Here is a 27,972-nt window from a genome sequence, read left to right as displayed (position 1 = left end):
TCACTGGCTGCAGCCGAACATTTTGTTCCACTCAGTGTACGTGTCAATCTCTTTCTGCGATATACTGGCTTGGAATTTACAAAAGACACTCTCAAAGTCCTGGTAGGTGAGGGGCCTGACCTGTCCCCTGGGCATCATGCCCGACATGTCCATGCCCTGTGCAGAGACGTGCAGGAGACCCACGAGGGCCTCCTGGCACAGTCTGGCCAGGTCCAGTCCAGAGAAACCCTCTGTACGCTGGACCAGCAGCACCAGCTCCTCCTCACTCAAGCAGTATTTGTGCTGAGACTGGGCAAGGAGCTGGTTCACCATCTGGTGTCGGGCTGAGCTGTCCGGCAGGGGCACGAGGACCCGCCGAGCAAAGTACCTGCGCAGCCCCTCGTCCATGTCCTGGGGTCTGCTTGTGGAGCAAACCACCAACACCTGGCTGCCTGCATCCTCGCCTGAGCCCATGAGAAGAGAGTCCAACTGGGCGAGTAGCTCCCCCTTCAGCCGGTTGATGGGACTTTCTTCGCTGAGGTGGGCCGACAGCAGCATGTCCACCTCACTAATGAACAGTACTGAGGGCTGCCGGCAGCGCGCCACCAGGAAGGACGCTCGGATTATTTTTTCTCCGTCCGCCAGCCACTTGGTGGCCAACGTGGAACCGCTGAGCTGGAGAAATGGCGCCCCCAGCTGGCTGGCCAGGCAGCGACCCAGCAACGTCCTACCGCTGCCTCTGGGTCCAAACAGGAGCATGCAACGTGGGGCTGGTCCTAAACTGCTGAACATGTCCGGGCGCAGAATGGGCCACAGGACCTCCTCCTTCAGCGTTGCCTTGGCCAGTTCTAGTCCGGCAATGTCATTCCAATCCACCGGGGGCCCCTGCTGGACAATTTCAGAGGTAACCATGTCTAGGAGGTGAGGGTCGCTGGTTTTGAGCTGCTCCTCTGCAGGCCGGGAGGAGGATGTGGATGAGGAGGAGGTAGGCCCCGTGTGGGACAGGTGGAGACGGTGATCATCAGCACCTTGCTCACTGAGGGAAGGGGAGGTGAAGCCTAGCAGGGAATCTGCAGAGCGGGAACCCCCCAGGGTGGAGGAGACATAGGCCGGCGGAGTCAGTGGCCCACCACTGTACTTTCTCTGCTGCTGCTCCGAGGACATTGTGGACTGCTTCTGAGGATTAAACGGTAAAGACGACTTCTCAGCACTTCTGTCAAATCCACCACCAGCGCTGTTGGATGCCCCGTTGGCACTGCTGCTGTCTGCTACCCTGTACATGGGGCTCTCAGCCGAGCTGCGAGCCTGCCCATAGCCAAAGTTACCATAAGAGTCAATCTCTCCTTGGCCTGCCATGTAGAAGGCTTTCCTCTTCAGTGAGTTGGAGGAGCTGCTGTTGAGCGGTGTGGGGGCAATTGGGGTCAGGTTGTGGCTCTGGTATGGGTATCCAGGTAAAGTAGAAGGTGGGGGAAGGGGCGTAGGAGCAGCGATACCTGAGGGAAGGTATGAGGAAGGAGGGGGGGCTCCCCCAGGGCTATATCCTGGCCCGACCGAGCCCTGCGCTGGGTAGCCTGCTGGGGGGTAATTATAACTAGACAAGTTAGGAGAGCCTCCATTGTAAGCTGGGACTAAAGTGGGGTGGGAGGGCGGCGGAGGCTGCAGGAGCCCAGAGCTGTGAAGCGGGGAGGGGAGTGCCGGGACGGGGGCTGACTGGGAGCTGTAACTACTGTGTAGGTAGGAGCCGCCGTACGCAGGGCCGTATTCCTGAGAGGCCATGGAGGAAGAGTGGAGCGCGGTGGCAGTGTGGCTTCCACAGCTGCTGCTGGAGTAACTGGGTTCACTCAGGGTGCTGGAGGCCAGGCCCGGGGAGCTGCACATGCCAGAAACCACCTCTGAAGCCGCCGCGACCCCTCCCTTTCTGATGGAGACCCCCTCAGGGATGCAGCTCATGGGATAGATACCATCCTGCCAGGGCTCTGATTCACCTTTCCTTCCGTTCATCATTCCAGGGACCTCGGAATAGGAGCCCGGCATCTCCAGAATGCCTGAGTACTTCTCTGCGTACTTCTTGAGCAGGTTGGAGGCGGTGAGGGCGGATATGTCATCGTTGGCCCAGGCGTACTGGTAGGCGGCAGAGCGCTGCAGGTGGCCAGGGACCGCCCGGTAGGCCTCAGCCTTGTGGGCCGGCGAGCGCGTAGTGGAGGAGATGTCAAAATGCTGTTCGGCCCACTGGCTGTGCTCGGGGGTCCACTGCATCTTTAAGCCTAGAGGAAATTGAGACACAGATAACAGGGTGTCAGCACATTCACATAAAACAATAATATTAGCAATAATTAAAATGACAACACCTTGAAATGGCACGGGATGGAGGGTGGTCAATTAGAAAGGTGACATTCATCTGGTGGCTCGTTTGGTGTGGTACTTTGTTCTTTATTTCTGATCCATATAAGAGGGTTTTGTTTGCAAACTAGACAGGAATTGTGAACTTCTACAAATCATAAGAATGGACGGAGTATGTTTTGGCAGGTATAGTCCAGTGTAGAGGGATGGCTAGGTATACGCCAGCCTAATGCACCCTGGCCAGACCAATAAGACAGAGGCATCAAGGGTCACTCTATAATCCCCGGCTCATCTGAGGTGGCTGGAGATAGGTTTGAAAATGCGCCTTGCCGAGTGCTACAAAGCTACACACACACACACACACACCACACACACATCCACCACAACCCCCTCTGCTCATGGTGCTTTCATCAAACACACACAAACACAAACCCCTTTTCAGACACACAGGCGTTTAAAAAAAAATATCAATGTCTGCACTCAGGCGTGCTGACGTGCACGCATGCACACACGCACACACACACACGCGCGCGCGCACACACACCCATCCACTGACCCAGACGGACAAACAGAGGCATGCACACAGGAGCTGTTGCGAGCAATGAATTACAACACATTGTGTCTCTAGCTTAGTTCCTGTCTGCACGGCTCCACCTTGACCTCTCTCTCTCTACCACTCTCTCTTTATCTTTCTCTCTGCCTCCTTCCTTTCTGCCTCCCTGCCGCCTTGTCTCTCTTCTCAGTCTCTTCTTCTTTTGCCTTTTTTTTGTCTTCCATATTCCACCTGCTTGATTATTCTTCACCCATTTTTTATTGTGACTCCCATCTATTTCGATACATATCTCTCCTTTTTCATTCTATTCTTGCTCTTTCTACCCCGCCAGCCATCCTCTTATTTACTCCCTGTGTGCTGGCTTCACCCCCCTCCCCTCCCTCCTTCCTTGCTCCATCTCATCTCAGACACACACTCACCTGGCTCTCTCCCCTTTATTGCCTCGAGAGGCTAGAGAGAGCCACTGTTTCCTTTAATCCCAGCCAATGCCATCTGCAAACACTGACGGTCACACAGCGACTCCATCGTGGTCTCACTATCAAAGCCGCCATGTGCCATCAAAGGCTGGACCGGGGTGTAATCACAGCAGCCACGCTGGCAGATTGAACCCTGTTTGATTTGACTTAGTGCACACAAATAAAGGATAATATCGGTGTCATTTAGGCTGCTTCCTGAGACTTATTGACTGGCAGCGGCAGCATGTAGAGATCCACAGTTGGGGGTCTGGGGAGCGGTGTCTGCTCCGGAATTGGTTCATGTGTGAGTGTTTGTGTGTTTTTGTGCTCGAGCATACACAATGAAATCCATTCATGGAGGAGCAAATCTTCCCTTTCCCTCCCAACACATTTACACTCCGGCAAACACACACATACACAAATAAATAAAAACGTTCACATCCACACTCTCCTGCTCTCTTTTCCGAGGCCCTGTGTTTGTTTAGTAACAACACAAGTGCAGGAGGGATGGGTGGGAATCCCCAGACCCCTTTTTCCTCTCAGATTCTCCTTTCTAGCCATCTCTCTGCAGACGCCAGTGGCTAATTAGCAGAATGGCGATCTGCTAATTGTGTTAATTTACAACATTTTAGCCGAGGGGGGAGTCTAGCAAAGCCCATCAAGCGCCTCAGACAAAAGAGCCGAGCGGAGGAAAGTTTTGTATTAGCTGGGAGGCTCCCTTTTAATATTGAGAATATATTAAGTGGAAGCAGCATGAGAAAAAAGGAGGGCAGTGTTTCAAGGAGAAAAATAAAACATTTTTTTAAGGGAATTAAAGTTGGGTGGTTTCTTAGCATTGACTTCTACATGTTTGATCTGTAGCCAGAAACAAAGTGCTGCTTTGGCAGTGCAAAGGAAACCTCTATTATTTCTACATTAGCGCTTCAGCATTAATAGATTACAGAAAGTGAGAGGAGAGTGGAGACACGTGGCGAAGGCTCTATGCCTGAATCAGCCTCGTCTTCAACCCATCAGTATATTCCTTCTCTTTGTAATACCCAGTTCAACACCTCATTTTGATTCAAGAGCTTCATTCACTGCACATTGTCTTCTAGCAGTTTCTGGGCTTGGAGGTTTGCAAAAGCACGGGCCTACTATGAAGCTCCAGTGGTCAATCTACCATGAGTCACCTGACTTTGCAGCAGAAAAACCCACCTTCACCTTTCACTTAATCAGTAGCCCTCCATTCCTTAATCTAATCATTGACCACCAATGGTCATCAAGGAGAGACAACAATGTCGTCAAGTACTTGACCTTGGCTTGTAACTGACATAAAATCAAAAGTGCCATTTTAATAGCGCAAAGCCTACAGACTCATGAGACATTTTCTATATTACCACACAACATAATGTTAGCCTTATCAAGCTGCTGCTGAGAAGCTCAAACCGGGGAACTACATATGAGTTAACTAAACATAATCTAATAATCTCTCCTCAAATGTAATAAAATGTGTCTATGCTGCAAAGCTTTGTTTTTTTGTCTGCTAGTCGTTTTGTAGCAAGCATCTACATCTGGTTTGTGTTGTTTTATTTGTTTAAGAGACAATTATCAGTTGATTTAACAAATCTCTTGAAACCAAAATAAAGCTGCACTGGGCTGCAAACAAAGTGGAAATATTGTGACATATTAAGGCGGGCGTGCCTCTGCACTGTCACAACGCATTGGCCTGAGTGGGCTTCAGTTTAAGAGTGCACCACGGGGGGTTCAACTTTTACAGTGCAGGGACTCGAGCAGAGAGATGGAAGGAGAGTGGAGAGAGAGAAGGAGAGAGCGAGCTTTGGAGGAAGATTGGCTGGGGGGTGGGGAGCCGAAAAACAAACTGAAACAAGTCTTGTGAAGAACACGCACGCATAGTTTGACACTCCATCAAACCACCCATGTGTCCTCCATTTAAAGAGACACAAATCTTTTCTAATTCCATCATTAATAAAGATAACATATATAAAAGAGTGTGTCAGGCTCCATCAGGGCTTTCATCTCCTCTATAATGAGGTTAATGCAGAGACGCAGTGATTACCCCAGCAATGCAAATGAAGGCCAAATGATAACTTGCACTATTTAAATAAGGTAATAGCGATTACTCTACGTTATTCAAATGAGGACGGGGGCTTTGAACCGAGCGCTTTGAACCCGCTGCTCCTTAAAAAAACATATGAAAGCAATGGAGGAGGATTGACTTTGGAGTCGTTCAGTGTGCATCCCTCTAATTCAGCGTGATGTAAAGCAAGGGCAACCAGCGAAAAAGCAAAGTCACTTAAGGTGGCGTCGCGGGGAAGGGACAGGGTCAACCGTGGGTGGGGGAATGTTTAAGGTAGCCCTGACTTACTGCTCACTTTGAAAAAGTCCTTGGAATTCAAAGGGAAAAACTAAGACATGGATCAACATCAACACATATATCGATCAGTGTTTTGTTTTTTAAAAAGCTACTCTAAATGCCACCCATTCATTTCATTCATTAGAATTCTGCTTCTTGTGGAGCAATAATGTTGACATGAGCACTTTTTGTCAGCGACGGCCTTCGTCAGGCTCACATTTTTCCTTAAGAGTGGCCAAAATTCCTTCCATTCAATGGTGTTTGGTTGATGATAGCACCTTGGTTGGGGCTGGAAGCATGCAAGCGTATCTTTGAAGGGATTTCAAGACCTTGTTGGGGGGAGGAGGGATTTTGCAAAGCATTTGGATGGACACATGCAGCAAAGTGGGTGAAAAACAGGAGAGGGATAGGCCTAGATGTGCGTGTTTGTGGTGCAGAGATGGAGAAAGAAAAAGGGAGGGAGGGAGAGATCGTGCACTCAGCTGAAACAACATCCAACAGGAATATTCTCCACGTTTCTGGAGCGTCAAGTCTGCCAGCGTTTCTCTATCTTTCTTTCTTTCTTTCCCCCTCACCCCTTCTCTCCTCCGGCTTCCACATAGAGTAAAAGCCCTAATCATTCTCATTACACTTGGCGTCCATCTGCATCAACAGAGCTGCCTATTACGGCGCGTGTGTGTGTGCAGTAAACAGCTCTTTAGAGAGAGCTAATGAGCTCTTTTAAGTCTGTCCGCTGTGTGATTCGGCAAGCGGGGTGTCAGAGCAAACTGCCCATTTTGGTAACGTCATAATTAAGCTGTGCATATCTGTGTCTCTGTGTGTGTGTGTGGGGGGGGGGGGGATGCCAACACACACACACACACACAATCTGAGACAAGACTTGCAAATGTCTTTCTAACATGAGAGAGCCTTCAAAAACAAAACTATCATGTCATGTCTTTTTATTCAAAAATGTCCCAATTGAGTGTGCGGGGAGGAGGAGACGGAGGCAGCGTGACAGGCGATATAACTTCATCAAGAGAGACCTGTTCTCACACACCACCGTGGGGAAATCTACCCTGAGCCAGTTATTCAAATTCCTTATCAAATACACCAGAGGGCATCTTTTAACCTTCCAAATTGCTACATGAAAAGAGAGAAAAAAACTCAATACTGCGTTGCGGAAGTAGCTATTGTTTTACTTGAGTGTGTGTGTGTGTGTGTGTGTGTGTGTGTGTGTGTGTGTGTGTGTGTATGTGTGTGTGTGTGTGTGTGTGTATTCTCATGCGCCCTCAGAGTGTGTGTTTGACAACCTCCGGACCACCTTGTTAATGAGTCCAGCACACTGTGACTAAGCCACGGGGGCTACGGCGTATTGGCACGCAACGTACAGGAGAGAATCAAATAATGTGATTAGGTCCTCCAAAAGGCAATTAATTAGAAAATTAGTCATGAGCCGATGTCACACACACACACACACACACACACACACACACACACACACACACACACACACACACACACACACACACACACACACACACACACACACACACACACACAGTGCAATCAAATCGTCATCTGTAATGCATCCTGACAAAAATTAAAAAGACATAACTATCAACAACCTTCCCTTGAAAACTACATCAAATTAGTTTAAAAAAAAAGATTTCTTCCTCCGAAAGTAACCGCCTTGCCTTTGAAGCCGGCCACAGCTTACCATTACGACGAATAGTCTGTCGCAACGTAGCGACGGTGGCGACAACAACAACAACAACAAGAGATGAGGGAGTAAACAGAGCAAGTTCAAAGTCTAGACAGCAAGCAGTGACCGGGAGAGATGAGCTGTCACTAACTCAAAGACAGTACAGGGAGGGAGGGAGGAGGGTGTGTGTGTGTGTGTGTGTGTTTAAGGAGAACGAGAGATTGCTGTAAAGATGACAGCCAGGAGCCGCGATATAAGGATATTTGACAAATGACAGCATCTCATCTTTTTTTTCTCATAAAAAATGTAATAAAAATCAAATATTCATTGTAATGTGTGATCTATGACCTCGTGCTAAGTTTTCTGCAGACCGTCACAAAACTTTGAAATCAGTGTGTCTTTGAGTTAAAGAAACAGGGAAAAAAAAGAGGGGCGTCACTGGGGTATGGAAATGTTGAAGCTTTAAAAATTATTAGGGTGGATTTAATGGGCGACTTTAAATTTAGCTCACATGGAGGAAAATCAGGCTCAGACTGCTGTGAATGTCTTAGTGAATTCCAGGCATATCGTCCTCTTCTGCTCCCCCCAGCCCCGCCTGTATCAGATCTTCTCTTAGAGCTGTATAAATTGACACTGTCTAAATTTCCTTTTTACCAGACAGACTATTGAATGGGTGGGTTAAATGGGTAGGGCGCAGTTAAACAAATGCTCCGGATCAAGGAAATTGTGCGTGGCTTCTTTTGTCATTCAGGGGAGGAAATTGAGAGATATTCGGCGGGGGCTTTGCGAGCCGCTAACGCACGGCATTCATCTATAATGCACTCGGCCTGTCCGTCAGCTACTCCATTTCCTGTGACTAGCGCAGCGTGCCTAATCACCCGGCTCAACGCGGGGTTCCTTTCCCTCAAAGACACACACACACACACACACACACACACACACACACACACACACACACACACACACACACACACACACACACACACATAAAGAGAGAGAGAGAGAGAGAGAGGGAGGCAAATAACCAAGGCAGAAGACACATGCAGGAAACACAAACCCCGCATTAGAAACATCAGGCCGAGCGATTATTCTTATCTGGTGAACAAAGCATGTGAAGGCTTCTCACCCACCGCTGTGCCAGGTAAAGAGCCACGTACACGGCGGTGGGCAACAGTGGCTCCAGCTGAACGACACATCTGCCTCGCGGTGAGTGAAGTGGGATCAGGGTTACATGTTTATTTATTTCCTGTAGCTGCCATTTATTTTCAAGAGATAGAACTTAAAATAGTGTGATATCTTATCTGCTACAGATATGAGCCACACATGTAAAAGTGGCTGGAGTTTAAATAATACATAGCCAAATGGGGGTTTTAACAACCTGGCAACCCAATACATTTTTTTATCAATGGCTTATTGCTTATCTACAAAGCATCAATAAACATCTTATTAACTTAATAAGGCCATTATCTACTAATCTAATCTTTAAACATTACACTATTCATAAACGTATAAATACATTAGTGACAACTCACAAACACTTAAAAATATCAACTAACTCTGAATAAGGGTGTACACATTGTTACTATTGGCTTGATTAAGTTAATAAACAGGTTAGATACATTAATAATTTAGAAACAGATTACTGATCTATAAACATCAATGAACACTTTTTCAATTTATATTACTGATCTTTTAAGATTAACAATTTATTCACTATCTAAAGCAACTATAGTAAATACCTAATGAATCATTATCATTAAGGGAATATTAGTTGTTACTAAGGGCTTTATTAAGTTAATCAATTAGTTTTAAATTAATTTGGCTCTTCTACGAAGCATTGACGAACAATTTATTAACACACAAACTTTTAAACCCTTCTTAAGGCAGACTTAAAAGGGTTTAAATTGACAATTAAAATTGTTGCAAATGTTAATACTAATGCTTAAGAAATTATTTAATATAACTTAGACACCATGAAGTATGCCTTAGTAGATCGATGCCAGGGGACTACAGATGAAAAATAGCCTTTTGGCTAATTCCGGCATTTTTAACCCATGTATGATCATGTGATTTATTAATTTGCACTGTCCCCTTCTTAAATAAACTGAATATAATTGAGTAGAAAGTGTCTCCTTTCTCTCATTGTAGTAAAATACAGTGAGACACGCTAATACTAAAGTAACAGTAACAAAAGAAAGTTGCACTAACATCCATTGGTGTCTTATAAAACTTAAACCATTTCACACTATGTGATTTTCGGTGACAGTAGTTGCATCCCTTCAAACGGCTTGGGCCTGAGGGTGCAGTCAACAGGATCTTGCGGAGTGGCCCCCGGGGTTAACATGGGGCCACATGCTATCGATACTCGTCTGCCGCCCCGATCCATACCTTGCGCCACCGACGCCACTTTTGTTTACCTGTGTGTGCAGTAATTAAAATAGATTTCTGAGAGGAGGCCTAATCCCTTTAGAAAAAGACATCGATCCCGCAGCAGCTGCCAATGCGAGGGAGCCGCGATGTAACTTTTGTCCTGTTTCTCCACTGCAGCTTTTTCATATACAGGCAGTAATTTCCCCTCCTCCTCCATGGAAACTTTGCAAAGTCCTCGATATGAAGGACGTCATTTAGGGGGGGGGGGGGGGGGGGGGGGGGGGCTGCAGTAGATGGGTGGCAGGTGGAGATAATAGAGAGGAAGCCTCTAACCTCGTCTAAAGCTGTCTGTCTTCGTAAATAAAATGAGATAATTATTGAGTGAACAACATTATACGCCGACGACGCACTCTTTATCCTGCCCCCCTCCCGCCGGCGCAGTTGTAAATCTCAACAAACACGGTGCTTTTGGACATTAAGTGCTCACTAAGCACAGTGGATGCATCATATTTCAAGAGCAGGCGTTGTGTGGGTGAGGAGCTGGAGGAAAATGGAGTGTAATGGTTGTCCATTATCTTATACGGCAACGGCGGCGATGATCATTTTCAAGTGACTCATTTCTGGAAGTACCTATCTATTGGCCACTTCCAGAGAAGACTTTGACGGCTAATCCAAAACAACTATTCAGAGGTCATCGGCTGCAGCAGCGCGGAGACACTCTGCACAAGAGAAAACGCTCCAGCCCCCCTCATTATTCAAATACAATCCTCGGGAAAAAAATATCCACATCACAAACAGCGCAACTCAGAGTGGGCGATTTACCTACACAGCACACTCCGCACTAATGTTTTCCAGAGTGGGAAACATTAAGCATGCATCAACAAATGAATATATCACCATCCGAGTAAGAGTTTGAAAGCGTTGGAGAGATATTTGCCATAGGAATTAAATACTGATGCTGGTGCCGTATTAACATATCAATGATCCCACTTGTGGAAAAGCAGGGCTGTCAATAGTATTCAGACACAAGATAACTTTCATTTGATTCAATCCCATCATATTATTCTGCGGAGGTAAATGTATTTTTAGAAGTGTAGGGGCGATGTTTTGTTTGTGTGTGGTCTCGGCTCCACATGAATGGTTACTTAACACCACACTGATTTCCCCTCGGCAGTTAGAGGAAAAACCAGCCGATGCTCAATGATGCATCACCGTGTTTGTTTGCCGCCAGGCTGTGTGTGTATGTGTGTGTGTGTGTGTGTTTGTGTGTTATCACGGCTGGCACGTAGACAGACAGCCCAGGAGTGACTGCCGGAGTGTCACCATCTGTGGATATATTATGTCTGTCTGCACTGTGGTGTGTGTCAGTGTGTGTGTGTGTGTGTGTGTGTGTGTGTGTGTGTGTGTGTGTGTGTGTGTGTGTGTGTGTTGGGTGGTGATTTGAAAAGGAGGTGGAGGGGTCTATGTGTGTGTGGGGGGGTGGGGGTGGGGGGGGGGGGCACTCTGTCACACAGTAGCCTGGACCACAGCTCCGTAGTTTGCTACTTCTGACGACAGCAGGCCATCTCCTTGCCAAATACTAACTACACTGCAAAATAAACTAAATTTGAACACTTTACAGATTGTAAAGAACCAAATTAAAACCTTTTTTCAAAATTGCATAATTTATCTAAAAATGGCAATCTTGAAACAAGATAAGTCTCCCCACTTATCTTAAGAAAACATTTACCCATCAGGGCTGATAAAGAATAAGCAGGATCTGAAAGCATCCACTGTGTTAAATGACAGGTTCAGATGAGTTTTTGCAGTGTACCGAACTCTTGGCAAGAGAGCGAGATTAGAGTTCAACAGCAGTTGGTGGAGATTAACTAACTGTGCACGTGCGGTGGTTTGTGTGTGTGTGTGTGTGGATTACTGAAGAGGCTCTGCCTGGGATAACCAGTGAACTCGCCGGGTCCTTCAGGGCTGTGTATGTTTGAAGTGTGAAATCCTGCACATACAGAGACCCCGGCGAGATGTGCGTGTCCCAAGTAATACTATAGGTAGACTCTCACACTGTTTATCAAAGCCATGTCTTATATCCTTTTGCATGTACATCTTAAATGTTCCTAAGTAGAATACAGTCAAGAGGGAAGAGAGGTTCACTGATAAGGCCATGGTGTTATGTAAAGTAGAATTTAAAAAGGGGGGGGGGGGTTAATTAGACGGTCATTTGTCTGCTTCTCTGTTAACAATGAGTAAGGACTAAACTTTGAAGTCATTCATCTTAATGTCACACCTCTGGCTTCGTGCGACAGCAAAGTGTACAGGACGTAGTGGTGTCTGACAGGATAGGTGAGAGGGGAACGGGAGGACGTGTCGCTTAAGGTCGAAATACAAACCCGAGCCGTAGTCGCTACGGCCAACCCTGACTCATCAGGACACAGCAACGGGCTGTCCAGCTCCACCCACAGCTGCTTGATCCTCCACCTCAACTCAAGAGTGCTGTATATGTGAGAGCTGAGGTAGGTTTGTACGGGCACGAGTCTGCTCCGCGCGCTCCCTCCCTTTTAAATCCACTGTGGCTCGCATTATGCCGGAATTCACACAGGTTGTCTAAACAGTCAAACAGCGGATCAATACGCCCATCGATCGGTGGCATTGAGACTGAACTGGTCGTGTCGAGGGGCCAGGAGATTCTCACTGGAGCGCTCTGCAGACTGACGGCTGGAGGACGCGCACACACACACACATTTAGACACACAAATATACACGTATATATATACACAATATATATAAATCTCATATGCACAGCTGAGGATAAATTGCAAATATTTGAGTAAGCATGTATACAGATTTATGTATACAGACATCACATTCTCCACTCATTATCTGCCTAGATACCCACTCAAACAGAAAGTCCAGGTTTCCTTGGGACACAAACTGCCCCCCTCCCTCCCTGCCTCCCCCCTCCACCAACACCACTACGTTAATCTCATACCAGCACATTCAGGTCCTGTCTGCTGGAGTCAGAGCAGTTCTGCCGGCAGTTTGTCTCAAAGTGAGGGCATCCAGTCAGCCTCGGCAGCTGAATATCAAGCTGGCTGGCCGCCGCGTCTCCCCGCGCGCTCAACTGACACAGTCGATAGCTCTGCATTATTCATGGGGGGGACGGCGGGTAGAGATGAGATGGCCTCTCACTGAGGGCTGGGTTTCAACCGTCCCCAAACTTTTAAAGGGGGCTGGCGGACGCATGACACCTTCAACAACTGCTTATCGTCAGCAAAAAATGACAACCCCGAGGCACTGGAAAGGGCATGGGGAACTTTAAAAACAGGAGGCGCCGGCAGGAATTTGTAAGCAAATTAAAAAGACAAATGTGTAAGTTTTGACTGTGAGTTTGACATGATAGTTTAAAGACCCCCCCCCCCCCACCACCACAGCCAACACCCCTTATGCAAACAAAGTGCCAGTGCCTTTTAAATAAGATGCAACAGTGCTAAAATAGCCCCACTCTGAAAAATAAAATACACAGTGATGACTCTCTTGTCAGCTCGTCTTGTTTGCCATCAAGCCAATAAACACGGATCACAAAGTGAACATGAAAATCTGAAGCGTCTCTTAGCGCTAATAAAAAGAAAACAAATCATGATTTCAAATGGTGCTCATCCGTGTTCGCCGATTTCCACTACACACGAGCTTCCAGACATCAATTAGCCAAACTGCGTCCGTTGAAAAAAAGAGAAAATAACAAGAAAAAAAAAGAGACAAGTTATTTGGAGTGAATCAAACAAGACGCCAAAAGGAGAACCGAGAGGCGATGAGGAAAACGTCAGGCTGCTTGATATCAGATCTCGGAGGGGGAAATGTGATGGGCACCGATGAGCAGAAGGCATCTCAGGAGGATTGGACAGAGGAGAGATTTAATGTGATCATAGGGGACGCTCATCTTTCAGGCAACGGGGTAATAATGAGCAATCAATAACGTCCTTAACAGAGTTAGAGCGGAGGGGGCTGACAGCAGATGTAAGGCTCCGGCTAACAGGCTTCGTCTGATCTCACATTACCCAGCGCTGGATCTGGGTTGAACGCGCGCACGTACGCACACACACGCTCGCCGAACAGGCCAGGCGGTACAGTACGGCATATGGACAGACACGCACAGACATATGGACACACACACACTCCCTTATCCTTTGTGTATGCATGTTTTTTTCAGTTAGTCAGTCACACACACACACACACACACACACACACACACACACTCCTCAGGTGACATCCACCAGCGTCATTGTGTCATTGTAAATCGATCAATAGCTGTAATCACATTCACAGGCGGTGAAACACAGCAGCCGTCTCTGTACCGTGAACACTGGCTTTCTCGGTTTATCCCACGACTGCACATTTAAAAGGGCCAAAAACGACAACCACCACTGGCAGATTCTATCAGCTGTAAATGCAAGGTAATAAAAGAAAACCGAAAAAAAACCACATACACTATTTACTTATAAGGGAAATAAAGCCCTGTATACTGCCTACTGCTGCCAAGGCTACTTAGGCTCAGCTGCCTTCTAGACTCAGGGTTGTGTCTCAATTATTGATAACAATGAAGGGCAGTTGTGCAGCTATACATCGCTTATAGTAACTGTCAAACAGCTATCAAACTGCATAAAGCAACCGAGTCAAGCCTACCTTGTAAACATTTTTACATGTAGCTACTGTATATTTTTGAAAATAATTTAAAGTAATATTATGCAGATAAAATACAGGATGTGTGCTGTATTATAATGTATTAGTTCATTTAATAGACATGAATTCAAAGTGTTTTATCAGAGTATGTAGATCAGGAAATTCAATGGCCAGTTCATTTTCAGTCATAGCTCAAGATGCCAATTATTGTTGTGGTCTATAAAAGGTCATAAAATAGTGCAAAAATGTCTGTGCAAGTTGCCGACAAAGAAAACAGCTCAAAGCTAAAATGACTGGAAACCTTTACATTTTGGGCACTCATCCATTAATAGCGGTTTGAAACTTTGTCAGACCGGGAAAAAGAACGTCTAACTAAATGACCTTCTACACAGCTACATTTTAAACGTCTACCAACAGAAATATTCCTCACTAAGTATATATTTATACTATACGATATTATATTCATATTTATATAGACAATATTTTGATATGTCTGTAAGGTTGAAGAATATAGCACCCATGAGAGATGATGTTATCAGCAGAAAATTTGATATTTAATACTTCTTTGTACACTATTCTGCATTTTACCCTCCTGTCTGCCTGCTGAGAAAGACCAGGGCCTTGTGTGTGTGTGTGTGTGTGTGTGTGTGTGTGTGTGTGTGTGTGTGTGTGTGTGTGTGTGTGTGTGTGTGTGTGTGTGTGTGTGTGTGTGTGTGTGTGTGTGTGTGTACGTGTCTTGGCAACTAGATGCACTCACACATATTTTCTGTGCAGTATTTCACAAGGCGGCGGCAGTTAGAAAGTCTTGTTTTCACTCTTACTAAATAAATAATTACAGCTTTATTACAGTGCAGCGCAGCTCCAACCCCCGAGGCCAGAAACACATGATATGTTTGTGTTTGTCATCTGGACACAAACCAAAGTGGCGTATCTCCAAAAGACAAGTCGTGATCCAGTTTCTTTTGTAACTGAAACATTTCTCTCTACCCCGACAAACCTTTTCTAGTTCAGGTTAACAAAGAAGACGATGTTAAGTATTTATTAAAGAGATGACATAAGATAAGGAAGGGTCCCTTGTGGTCCAGTTGGAAGAGAAATGTATTTCCACCGCTACAATCCCAGGAGGGAGACGAGTCAAGGCCCAGGAATGAAGGGAGCCAACAACACAGCCTTAAATTCAGGACGGGCTATTTTCATTTTTCAAAAAAGTCGTCATGATACAATGATTTCCCGGAAGATAAAATGCTCTTGGTGAAGCTTGTTTATTCTGAACTGGATTCTTTGTGTGTGCCTGTGTCTTAGACTGCAGCCCTACAAAGAAAACAACTGACTGACTATGGACGCTTTCATTTAGTAAACAAGCTCATGCTGTGGCGGATGCTCCCAGTCCTTTGTCGGTGACTTGTACTAACAGCTGACCAGATGTGTCCGAGGGTTCCGCAGTCTCCTAGCAACAGTGAAACCGGTGCCGGCCCCCACGGGCACATCTGAACGCAACAACACAGATTTCTATACTGTGTCATTTGCCTAATGCTTTTGCTGTCAAATAAATGCTGCTGGCCGCTGTGAATGTGACTCACTTAAACAATGAGGAGAAGCTGTGTCTTTTTTGTACCTGTTGATGCTGTGTGTTGGGCCTATAGACACGCCCATTCCCCATTGGCCTAATCCCAGATCATAGCCGTGCATCAGGTCGTTAGTCCGAGAGGCGAATCTCTCTGTTATGTGGATACGGGACTCTTATCTTATCAGTCAATCGGCAACAGAGCGCAGGAAATGAGTGGCACAACAGTGATACTGCCAGCAACACTCAATCTGTCAAGACGCCGCCGGCTCAATTACCATAGTGTAGCACAAAACAGGATGCCCGGCACACGGCAGCAGTGAAGTGGATAAACTGAATTGCTGACGTTATACAAGCTAAGTCATTAGTCCTGTCCATATAGGGAAAACCCCACAGGAGGACGGAGGTGTTGTTTTTATTTGGTGTAACAATGCAACAAAAAAAACATAACAGTCCGGACTTAAGTCTGCATTTTTCTAATCATGAGTGTGTGTGTTTGCCTCTGATGCAACCCCCGTCGTATTACTGTACTTGTTTGCCTCTCGGAGAAACAAAGACTTAGACAAACACATACAGAGGGGTGAGAGAGACACAAACAGTCAGAGAAATAAAAAGGGAGAGAGGGAGAGAGAGAGAGAGCGAGCGAGCGAGAGAGAGAGAGAGAGAGAGATAGGGAGGTATGCTGGTTGTGTGTGTACTGCATCCCAAGGGATCACTTACTCAGTATAGACACAGTACTGGAGGACAGAGCACAGCAAGGGTTCATTGGCCAAAAATGTCTCCTCTTTACACACACACGCGCGCACGCACACACACACACACACACACACAATATCCCTCTAAGCAATATTCCTGTAAGCACTCATCCACTGAGAGTAACACTGCATTGACTGAAGTGGAGTCAATGTAAGAGGACGATAGAATGAGGGGATGAAAAATAGATAAATAAATGGAGCGGAGGGGATCAGGAGGAAAGGAGGAAGCAAAGAAGGAGAAGTAGAAGGAGGAGGAGTGTCCACCTGGCCAGTGTCCAGGGGAATTAAACAGTCTGTTTACCGCTCTCAGCGTCTCGGCAGCGCCATGTTAGCCTAATGGCACGGACATGAAGCCAATTGATTTGTGGACCAATAGACCTGTCCCACAGCACAGGCAGATTACCTCGATCACTGGCGCTGCATCAAGCAGACATCGCCTCTTGTTCGCAAGCCCCACAGGCAGCACGGAATGTGAACAGGGTTTAATATGCGTGTGTGTGTGTGTGTGTGTGTGTGTGTGTGTGTGTGTGTGTGTGGCATGCTTGTATGTACATATGTCCCATAGATTAGAAAAAAATTAAATTGAAGGGGGTGGTGTGGGCTGGTTGTCTGTGGGGGGCTTCATTCTCAACTTGCACATTATCTATTGCCGTCAGTTGAAAACTCATTGGCCTCATTTATTTATTTTTACATGATGATATAGGCTCCTCTGTGGGTTCAAGATTCCAAGCGCTGGGTGATAATTCAATATTAGATGAGTATCAGCTTTAGGGGATGTTGTAATGTTACAATAGGAGTTACTGTTTTACCATAAGCTGCTACTAATACTAATAACATTTCATTGCTGTTGTTGTTTTGTGGTTATTATTTCAACCCAAGAGTCCAAGCAAGTTGTAATTAAAAACTAACAGAATGAAATATATCCTGGTTGATACATGTGAAGAGTTGTATTACATTACAATATCAATATCATCATTTCATGTTGGAATGAAAAAAGTATTTCTGTTAATATCATTGCATCAATTTGAACCACATCCCACAGCTCAAATGGATCCTTTTGAGAGCCAAAGTTGAAAAAATGTATGATGGTGCAGCTAAAAGCTATATCTCTGTTCTTTAAGTCAGCTGACAGCAACAATATGCACATGCAGTAAATACAATGTTAAAATGTGAAAGTGGAGGAGTTTAGTGGGTAATATTTTCCCAGGGGGATACAGTTAGCTGCATGCACATGGCGCAATCTGTGGCACAAATAGTGCACATTGTTCCAAATTGGATGTTACACCTAAATAAAAAAAGAAAACCTTGCTGCAGGACAATGCAAGACCACACACGCTTGAAACTACAGTTGTCCGTGTGTACGGCTGAGGAGTGAGTGTAATTCCACATTCTCCACAGTTTTCACTCATGTCAGTGTCCGGGGTTGATAAGCATGAAAATCCATTTATCTACAAAGAGACTGTACGCTCCATATTGGACAATGTCTCTTTTCATGGTCCCTCGCGGGCCCTTTTTTCCATCCACAAAGCCACCCAACTGACTCCGCCACGTCTGTAATGGGCCCGCATTCATTTGATATAGGCACATCAAGGGGGGACGTTGTGGTGTTTTTTTTTTACCGCCATGCATCAAGAGAAGTGGGGCTGGTTTCACAGAAGCAGCAATATGCTCTGAACATAAAAGAACAATGGACGCAATGGCAGATGCAGTTAGACAAAAGAAAAAAGAGAAAAAAATCAAAATAAAGTGCACAGGGGCTGGACAAACCAAACTTGAATGTAAGCATGAATGCATGGGTGGATATCCATATGGAGACGCAGCAAGGCTCACTGTCATTATCATTCACACTCACTCTGCTTGGGAGAGTTGTGCTAGAGACTGCAGTGTGAGCGGGAGGTCGGAGATCCAGATTTAGGCCTCTGAGGAGGAGGAAGAGGAGGAGGAGCCGTCAGATTACAGATTAAAGGGTGGGGAAGTGGTGGGATTAAAACCTGCCGTCTAGATTGTAGTCCGACTAATACAGCTCACCGCTCGACTGAGGGCGTTGTCAAATTGAGTCCTGTGGATTATACTCTCATTGAAACACCCTGCACGGCGGTCAAAGTTATTCATTGCTCATCTAATCCATATTTGTGTAAATGAGGTGCGCCGGGCTTTACAACACAAAGGCGGACACACACACACACACGAAAAAAAACACCTTTGAGACTCTTGGTATTAACAATGATGCTACCGTCTTAACCACCCTTCTGGCTAATGCAACTAATGAATGAGAAAAGCGCTAGCAGGCTAACGGCTCTAATTCTCCTTCACAGGCTATCATGTTGCAGCCCGGAGACGGATCAATACCATTTGCTCAACACACAGGAGGCCTGGGAATCTATAAAAGGGCTTTTATTGAGTAATTAAACACCCATTACTGTCCCGTGCAGCCAAACAATAAATTTGATCAGCCTCTCAGGCGCAGATCCAGCCGTGATTAATACTCAGTGCATGCATGACATAAAAAGAAGGCCACAATGACATTTTTTGTTAAGTCCTGCCTCAGACTCATTTGACAGCGTTTTTGGGCTGCTTACAGGGACTGTTTCAAGGTTGTTCGGTACGTGGGGACCTTAAGAGAGCTCCTATGCAGTGAAAGGGATTTTGGTTGGGCCTCAGTAGCCACATACCCTCCTTACCCTGCTGTCCTGAAGCAGCCATAGCAAACGGCATGCCCGGCTTTCTGTTAAAGACAGTAAGTACTTTGTCAAAATCAGTGAATATCTCCTCATGATCCGCTACCTGTCTGTACTGTGTCGGTGCTGAAAATAAAAATGCAGTGTTAAAACACAACCATGGCTCTGTAAACAGGATTGTTGCTAGCCATGGCGAGCCCCTTTTGTTTACATACCCTTTGTTTACATTCCCCTTTACAGAGCCTAGGCTTTGTTTTACACCAGATTTTTTTCAGTTCACACACAGTACGGACGGGAAGCGGAATGAGCGGATGAGCAGATATTCACAGATTTTGACAACTGTTCTCAAGAATCGCAGACTCCATCTCTAATTCGACATCAGTGTGTTTTATTGTAAGCTTGATGTCATTCTAAAATCAATATTCTTGGCCTTACTAATTGGTAAAGGCTTAACAAATATAAAAAACTGCTGAGGCTATTGTTTCAGTGGAATTTGTAACAGAATATAAATTAAGCGATTTAAGCAAAGTATCATGTCACAGTTGTATCGGTCTTTGCTCTTCACCCTCTTTTTCCACAGACACTGAATGCTAGACTGTTTTGTTTTTCCCCCTCTAAATGTCCCAACGTCCTCTACTTACGCTCACACAATTGAAAAAAAAACTGTCACAATCCCATCCTTGTTGGGAGAATATTTAGTGTTGTTGAGCCAACAATATGGCATCTGGGTGATTCTCCCAAATATGAATGGCCCATTCACGGCGCTCAATGGAGCCGCTTGGCAATGGCCCTCCGTCCCCTCCCTCCTCCATACTCAAAACAATATTCGACGCAGCAGTCTTGGCACTTTTCCCCGAAATCGACAAAAGCGGGGAACTCGAAGCTGTCCCTGAAACCCCCTCAAAGCATTAAGCCTCTGTGAGATGCAAGTACTTGGCACAAGCAGAGCGATTTAACGACAATGGGCAAATCATACAGTGCTTTGTGAGATTTAGGGGATACAATAGCACTCCCTTTCCAAAGCACACATTAGTAAGCATGTCATCGGGACCCCCCCCCCTGGGGAGATTTGAGCAGCCTTAGAGGATTGTCTAGTGAAGAGGATAAATATATGTTACTGGGCAAGGAGATGGACCGCTGCCAATGCCTTTCCCCTCCTTCACACAGCGTACTGTGGATTACGAGTGTGCAGAATACGTTAATAGATTCGTCGACACCGAACACACACAAACTAACCCCCGCAAACTGAACCCATTTGGCTTGTTAAGCGTGTACATTGCAACACATCCAAAATCAATTTACGAGCATTTAACGGAGCTCAAGAGTGCGAATGAGGAGAGATTCTTGCCTCAAACACACACACACACACACACAAAAAGAAAAGAATCAGAAAGAAAGCGCTCCAGCCGCGGAAATAAAACACAACAGCAAAAAACTTGTTTTAAATGTGCGGTGCTTGCAGCCATGCTGACCTCTCGAGTGCTAAACAAAACCCAGCAACGGACAAGCAAGACGCCCACTCAAAAGTCAATACCATGCGTGCCTCCTCTTCCTCTTGTATGGTTAATGCATGATGCCAGGTAGGGGAGACAGACGGAGAGTAGGATCTCATTATACGCCGCATGCTATCATTAGCCAGCTACCACATGTGTCCATCCGCGCCCAAACAAGAGTTGTACGAGCAACAACACCCAGCCCTGCTTCCAGTGGGGAAAACTTGGCCATATATACACGCATATGCACACACACACACACACACACAAATGCACACACACACGGATACATTCACATAATCACAAGTACTGTATGCATACAAGTACCTTCCAACAACAGCAGGCCTGGGTGCATGAACATACACAGATTTTAAGTTATTTTTTCAAACAAAAACACAACAAAATGTTTGTTTGCAGCTTCTCCAATGAGGATGTGCTTGATATGTCTGCTAACTGTAATATCTTTTGGCTTTTGGGACTGCTATTTGGACCAAACATATGATATTTAAAGACGTCTTCTAGGGCTCTAGGAATGTGATCTAACGATAATATAATTAAATACTTTGATTCAGACCTAATTCAAGGCCTGCAGAGAGACAAGTAAGAAAATACACTGGAGCTGTAATAAAGTAAAAATTATTTGCCACTATTTCAGTAGTCGTTTCAGTCACTTATAAAGCCAAAATATTGAAACATTTATCAAGTGTCAGCTGCTTAAACAAGAGGATCAGTGTCCTTCTTTGTCACATCATGTGCTGTTAGCTGCATATGTCTGGGCTTTAGGGTTTTGGAGTCATCGATAGTGCTTGTAATTGTTAGTTGCGACCTCCCTTACAATAGTCGTGCAACATTTAAAGCTGTTCAAAGCGATAGCAGTCGTGTTTTTGCTCTCGCTCCCAGTTTTGTACCCATCTCCCAGAGGCCACAGTGATGCTGTGCCACACGCCCAGCCACTCAACATCCTTTGTGTCCGTACCCCTGGCAGTGTGCCGAGCTCAAACACACACACACACACACACACACACACACACACACTGATTGTCCCTCGCACCCAATGAGCCATTGTTCATTAACGCGTGCGCACACCTTTGCCTGCCGTGCAGACAAAAAAGTGTCCGACTTCTCTGCCGCTCGCGCAGGCTGCCATGCTAATCAAGATGTTCATACTGAGCTCAGGGGGGGTTGGAGGGGTGGAGGAGGAGGTGGGCAGCAGTAGCAGACGGCCACTATCTAGCCGAGGCTCACTGTTAACTAAATCAGATCATTCAGCCAAAGCCAGAAAAGAGAAGAGCAGCCGCGGCGGCAAGAGATTACAGTCAGATCTTTCCTCTCTCCTGACTGTCATTTTCTTTGGCCCTTGTGAAAAAAAAAAAAAAAAAAAAGAGGGAAAAAAAGGAAAAAAAGGCCCCTGTCGGCTTCCTCCCTGATTGGCGAGCGTCTCCGCATATCAATGCACAATTTAACTTAAGACTTCCATGGCAATAACCTAATTAGAAACGGCGCCTTCCCATTTGAAGGCACAATGTAAAGGATAAGCTGCACGCCGCCGCCGCCATGTCTATTGAGGTCTAATGGTGCGGAATATTCCAAAGTGGAAGTTAAGATTCTTTTTTTCTCTCTCGCTCTCTTTTAATAAGTCTTTAGCATATTTAACACTTCCACACGCTGAATGTTTTAATATCTAGCCAGAGAATCCTGCACCGAGGGTTGCAGGAGATTGCCGGTTGAGAGTAAAAAGGGGAGGTGAGCCGGGGTCTGCTTAAAATTCAGGAAAGGGGGCCGCGGATTGCGGGAAGGTGGGAGGCAGAGAGAAAGAAAGGGAAGAGATTTCTTTTTTTTTTTAACAGCTTTGATTTGATTAAAACATATGAAAGTGGCGCATTACATAAAACCAAAGAAACTTCAAGCACGGGAGGGAGGAGGGCTTGGTGTTTGGAGTTCAAAGAGAAGTGATATAATGCTTTTAATGCCGCCAAATTAACATGGAAATGAATTTAGCCGAGCCGTCTACGAGGGATGGCGGGAAAGTCTGTCAATTTGACAAATGATGGAAGATGGGGGTTGTTGGACATGCTTGTTTTTAACCTGTTATTCAATTTAAAACGTAAAGGTGGAGTCAGCTATTCAGCAGAAAGCTTTTTGTTAAAATCAGTGAATTTCCTTTAAGGATCCGCTGCCTGTCTGTACTGTGTGTGTGCGCTGAAAAAAATTCCATTGTTAATATACAGTCTAGGCTCTGTAAAATAGCATGTTGCTAGCAACAGTGAGCCCCCTTTGTTTACTTACCCTTTGTTTACCAGTTTAGGCAGTGTATCAACACCAGATTTAATTTTTCAGCGCATTGTCAGTACGTACAGGTAGGGGATCTCGAGGAGATATTCACTGATTTTGACTAAATTGATTTTGACAACAAGTGTTCTCCAGAATCACTGACTCTACCTTTAACTTAAACATTTTTATTCAATCATTAATTTCTTATCTAGGATTCAAGTTTTTGTCCAATTCCTAAAACACATCAGTCTAATAGTGTCTCATCCGCAGCAATGGTTTGAATATAAATGTGCACAAAAAACACAACGTGACCCTTGATCTTTCAGGTGTCACATACAGCTGTGATACATAAAAAGTGTTATCTTTGGCAGGTTGAACCGTAGTGAGTATTATTTGCAACCCCCTGAGTCAGCGGTGTGTGTGGATAGATACCCCCCCTCCCTCAACCTTAAGTACAACCATCAGATTCTGACTGGATAATAACCTGCCAGCACTGGGAGGACGACGTGAGGGCCACCATGGATGTCATTTGGAGTGTGTGAGGGCGAGTGTCTATGTGTGTTCAATTGAAACATGTGGAGAAAAAAAAAACATCAAGCGGCAACTGTCAGTCATAGCAACACTGCCCTCTCATCAATTCAATCAAAAATAAAGGAGTCCCAACCGCCATCTGGGGCAGCTGCCTGCTGGTGTAAAAAGCACCTGAAAGCCATACTTGAGTAAGAGTAGAGATACCAAGATAAAATGACTCCATTACCAGTGATCAACATCATCCATCAGAATACCACTTGAGTAAAAGTACAAAAGCATCTGATTTTAAAAGTATTTAAGTATCAGGAGTGTGCTGTATGCTCAAAGATGCAAATGCAATTCAGTTGTATTTCTTTATTTTTTAATTTTTTTTATAGATTGATTGTTTGCTAAGTTAAATGGAAAATGATTCAAAGGAAAAGCAGCAGATCCTCAAATGTTTTAAGAAGAGGGAACCATGACATTTTTGGTGTACTTGCATCAAAAATGAATTAATTATTATATTCTGTCAGAGAGGAAAACACACAAAGACCCACACAGCCTCCGCTACAGTTAGCTGACACACACAACCCCGCCACTGTCTACTGGGACGGAGAATGGAAAGAGAAATGGAGAGAGTGAGTGACTGAGTGAGGGTGGGAGGGTGGGAGGGAGGGATGGTGGGGGAATAAGTGGACAAAGAGTGAAATAGATGAGAGAGCATGGGAGACAAGACAAGGCTGACGCACTGTTGAGCAAAACGTACGAGGAAGGAAGGGTGGCGAGAAAAAGATGAGAAGACAGACAGAGAGAGAGAGAGAGAGATGGAGAGAGTGGAACAGACAAGACAGGTCCGAGAGGGATTTGTTCTATTTGCATGCGCCGGGGGCTCCCATGGGGTCCGGGCTCCGCTCTGCAAAGCCCGGCGCAACAAAAGATAACACTTAACATATTTGCTAAAAGATGACAACCCCGGGCTGGATCAGGTTTGAAGTGTGTGTGGGGGGTACGGCCCCTTTTGTCAGGACGCGCAGACAGGAGGAAGCCACTGATACGGATTCAGCGGAGGCTAAAAAATGTCTCTCTCTCTGTGTGTGTGTGTGTGTGTTAAAAGCACAATGTTTCCCCACATCTGGCAGAACGGTCCCAAAGGGGGGGTTGGGGGGGGGTGTTGGCTGGATGGCACGACGGTGAAACAGCTTTTAATGGTAAACATTACAGACTTGATAGAAAGTGTCAGGATAATTTATTTATACGGCCCCGCTGGGAGTAGCTCAGCCACCCTCTCGCAGTGCACTGGCTCTCCCTCTATTCATTTGAAGGGGAAGAAAGTGGGCATTTAGACAAATAAAGGCTAGAGTAAAGATGGGGCCGCCTGTTTGTAAAGCAGTATCTCCTTCTATCCCTATTATCTCTCCTCTCTCTGTCCCTATTAGCTGTATCGAGGAGGGTTTGTGTGTGTGTGTGTGTGTGTGTGTGGGGGGGTGGTTCTAGGGTGGTGATAGGGGGAGATGTGAGGCGATATTTTATGTGTATAATGAGCGTGGATTATTGCTGCTGTCAGTGCAACACGCGAGGACAGCACACCATGCAGAGGGACGGGATCTGAAGCCGACGACTGTAGCAAACAAATAGACTTATGGGGGAATAAACAAGCCGCTGACTGTCTGTGTTATTTACATTATATCACATTACACACTCATACACTGGGCCGACGTATGCATGGCTGCGCCTGGGTTTCCTTGACTCACACACACACACACACACACACACACACACACACACACACACACACACACACACACACACACACACACACACACACACACACACACACACACACACACACACACACACACACACACACATATTACAAAACTCATGTACCCCATCAGTACCCCAAGAAAGCCACAAGCCTTACTTGACAAAAAAGGGTAAAAGTTATAAAATAAATAAAATTACGCCCACACCCGTCGTCCAATATCTCTAATAAAAGCATATCCGCAAAACAGAATCACAAACCAGTCAATTATCAATTATCATGACAATTGGATTTTTTTTTAAACTGCAGAAAAGTGGAATTTCATGTGCCAATCGGGGGCTATTGTAAATCTGTGATGTGTCATAAGCGAATATTCCAGAACCAAAAAGAAGTGGTGTTACTCTATGTTCTGTTTTAAATACATATATTCAGATGTATTGATTTAAAACAGGGACTTTGCAAACTGATAAACATATACATGTTAATTGAGATTTTAGCCAGTAGCTAATTTCCATGTCTAGTCCCATTGACAAGTAGTTTGACACCATGGACCAACACACTCAGTTACAAACACACACAAAAAAACGTCTAGGTGCTAATTAAATGAATGTAAAAATACCACAACAATAATACAAAACAAAAATACCATAACACGCACACACACACTAGTGGGTCAGCAGGAAGGAAAAACTCACGACTACAAGGAAATACATGTGTGTGTGTGCGTGTGTGTGTGTGTGTGTACGAGAGCGAGCAGAAAGAGATCAGAGGTGAAAGGTTACGTCCTCCATAATAACTGCAACCAAAAAAAAAAAACACACAGATGTTCTGATTGGCCGGGAGTTCAGTATGATGGATGAACAGAAAGCGCTTTGTGGTTTTCTTTTGAAAAACAGGATCTCTCACCGGAAAAAAACTAAACCGGCTACCTTTTTATGATTATTATTTTGTGTAAATAGCTGCAAATTAACACATTTGAAATATATACTGTATATTTTTGCAAGAAGCTGTGTTCCTTGACACTGTCTACTCCTCTAATTAATGCACTATTCCTTCACATAATATATTGTTAATAATCCCCTATGAGTTCAGCTTTAATGTAATAAAGCATGCCTGTAAACACACATTTGCACTTTGCAGTGATTGAGGCCTTGTCTGCAGCGACTACATGCTCGTCTGGACATTGTGTGAGGGGGAAAAATCATATCAATGTGCATGTTAGATTATTATAAAGCTCAAAGAGAATATCCGAGAGCAGATATTTTTTATATTGAAAATTTTAAAAATATTGTAATTAGGAGGCATGTGTAATTTAATTGTAGCCCACTTATTATACGTTAATTACCGGCCCTGCTGCAGTGTGTGTGAGTTCTCACTGTGTGACAGAGCTAAATAAAAGAAAATAATAAAAAAAAGATGAGAGCTGCAATAGCCTCATTTTGGGAAATGTATGCAATAAAAATAAATCAGTTAAAAGGTGTGAGCGCACACACACACACACACACACACACACACACACACACACACAATGTGATCAGTCTTAGTCATCACCTTCACCAGCTACTGAAGCCCATCCTTGCACCTCTACACAGCCACAGAAAAAAATAGGAAAAATAAAAATATACAGTGCATAAGTTGATGGTAAATGGACCTACCATACACGCTGCTGCTGCTGATCATCTCGTGCTGGAGGAAGAAGATGAGAGCAATGGCATTAATTTGTGGAGACGGACAGCACAAGGATTCACCCGCACATTTAAAAACGGGTTTACATTACACACACTACACTACTTTTTTGTTGTTTTGGTCTGCTCGGATTTCAAGCCGTGGTTGAAAAAAAAGCAAGTAAGCGAGCTTCGGCCAGCCCTTCCAATTCAATACTCAATAGGAGAGGCGTGTAACCTACATGCATCTCATTAGAAAGTGGAGCCCGGGACGATGCCAGTCGTGGAAAAGGAGAGGAGGCAACTCAACTGGTGCAGGACTAGTCAAGTTAAAATAGGACGAGAAGAACGCCCCGTAAACGTCCGCGCTTCATCTATAGAATAAAACACACGCACACACACACACACACACACACACACACACACACACACACACACACACACACACACACACACACACACACACACACACAGATAGAGAGAGGGAGAGCGAGAGACGCATGCCGCGGTGACATTGTATCCGCTCCCTGCGCGCACGCATCGGGCAACTTGTTGTGAAACCGCACCGCCGCAGTTGGCCGGTTAAGGCTGGAGGAGCCTCAGTCCGTGTGCAAGTTGGGTGGATTTTTTTCTTCCACCAATGCAGCACAGAACGACACACACACACACACACACACACACACACACACACACACACACACACACACACACACACACACACACACACACACAGCAGAGACAGCGAGACACACACTCACAAACACGCACACACTCACACACATAGGGAGCCTACGGTGCAGCCTGCGCGTCCATGCCTATGCGATGTAACCGTGGCGCAGGTGCGCTCCTTCTCGCAACAGCATTTGGAAATAT

General features: G+C 45.3%; 1 protein-coding gene across 1 annotated transcript; it reads right to left on the bottom strand.

Moving 5' to 3' along the window:
* Window positions 1-27,115, bottom strand: LOC307270118 (fidgetin-like; the record flags this gene model as incomplete). Its single annotated transcript, XM_080053281.1, has 2 exons — window positions 1-2,243; window positions 27,091-27,115. 2 exons carry the CDS (start codon window positions 27,113-27,115, stop codon window positions 1-3), a joined length of 2,268 nt encoding a protein of 755 aa, XP_079909407.1.
* Window positions 27,116-27,972: the final 857 nt, after the last annotated feature.

The sequence above is a fragment of the Ammodytes marinus genome (genome assembly GCF_949987685.1).
Source record: "Ammodytes marinus genome assembly, chromosome: 24".
Taxonomy (NCBI): Eukaryota; Metazoa; Chordata; class Actinopteri; order Uranoscopiformes; family Ammodytidae; genus Ammodytes; species Ammodytes marinus.
The sequence above is the reverse complement of the archived record's forward strand: the minus strand, read 5'-3'. Positions and strand labels throughout refer to the sequence as shown.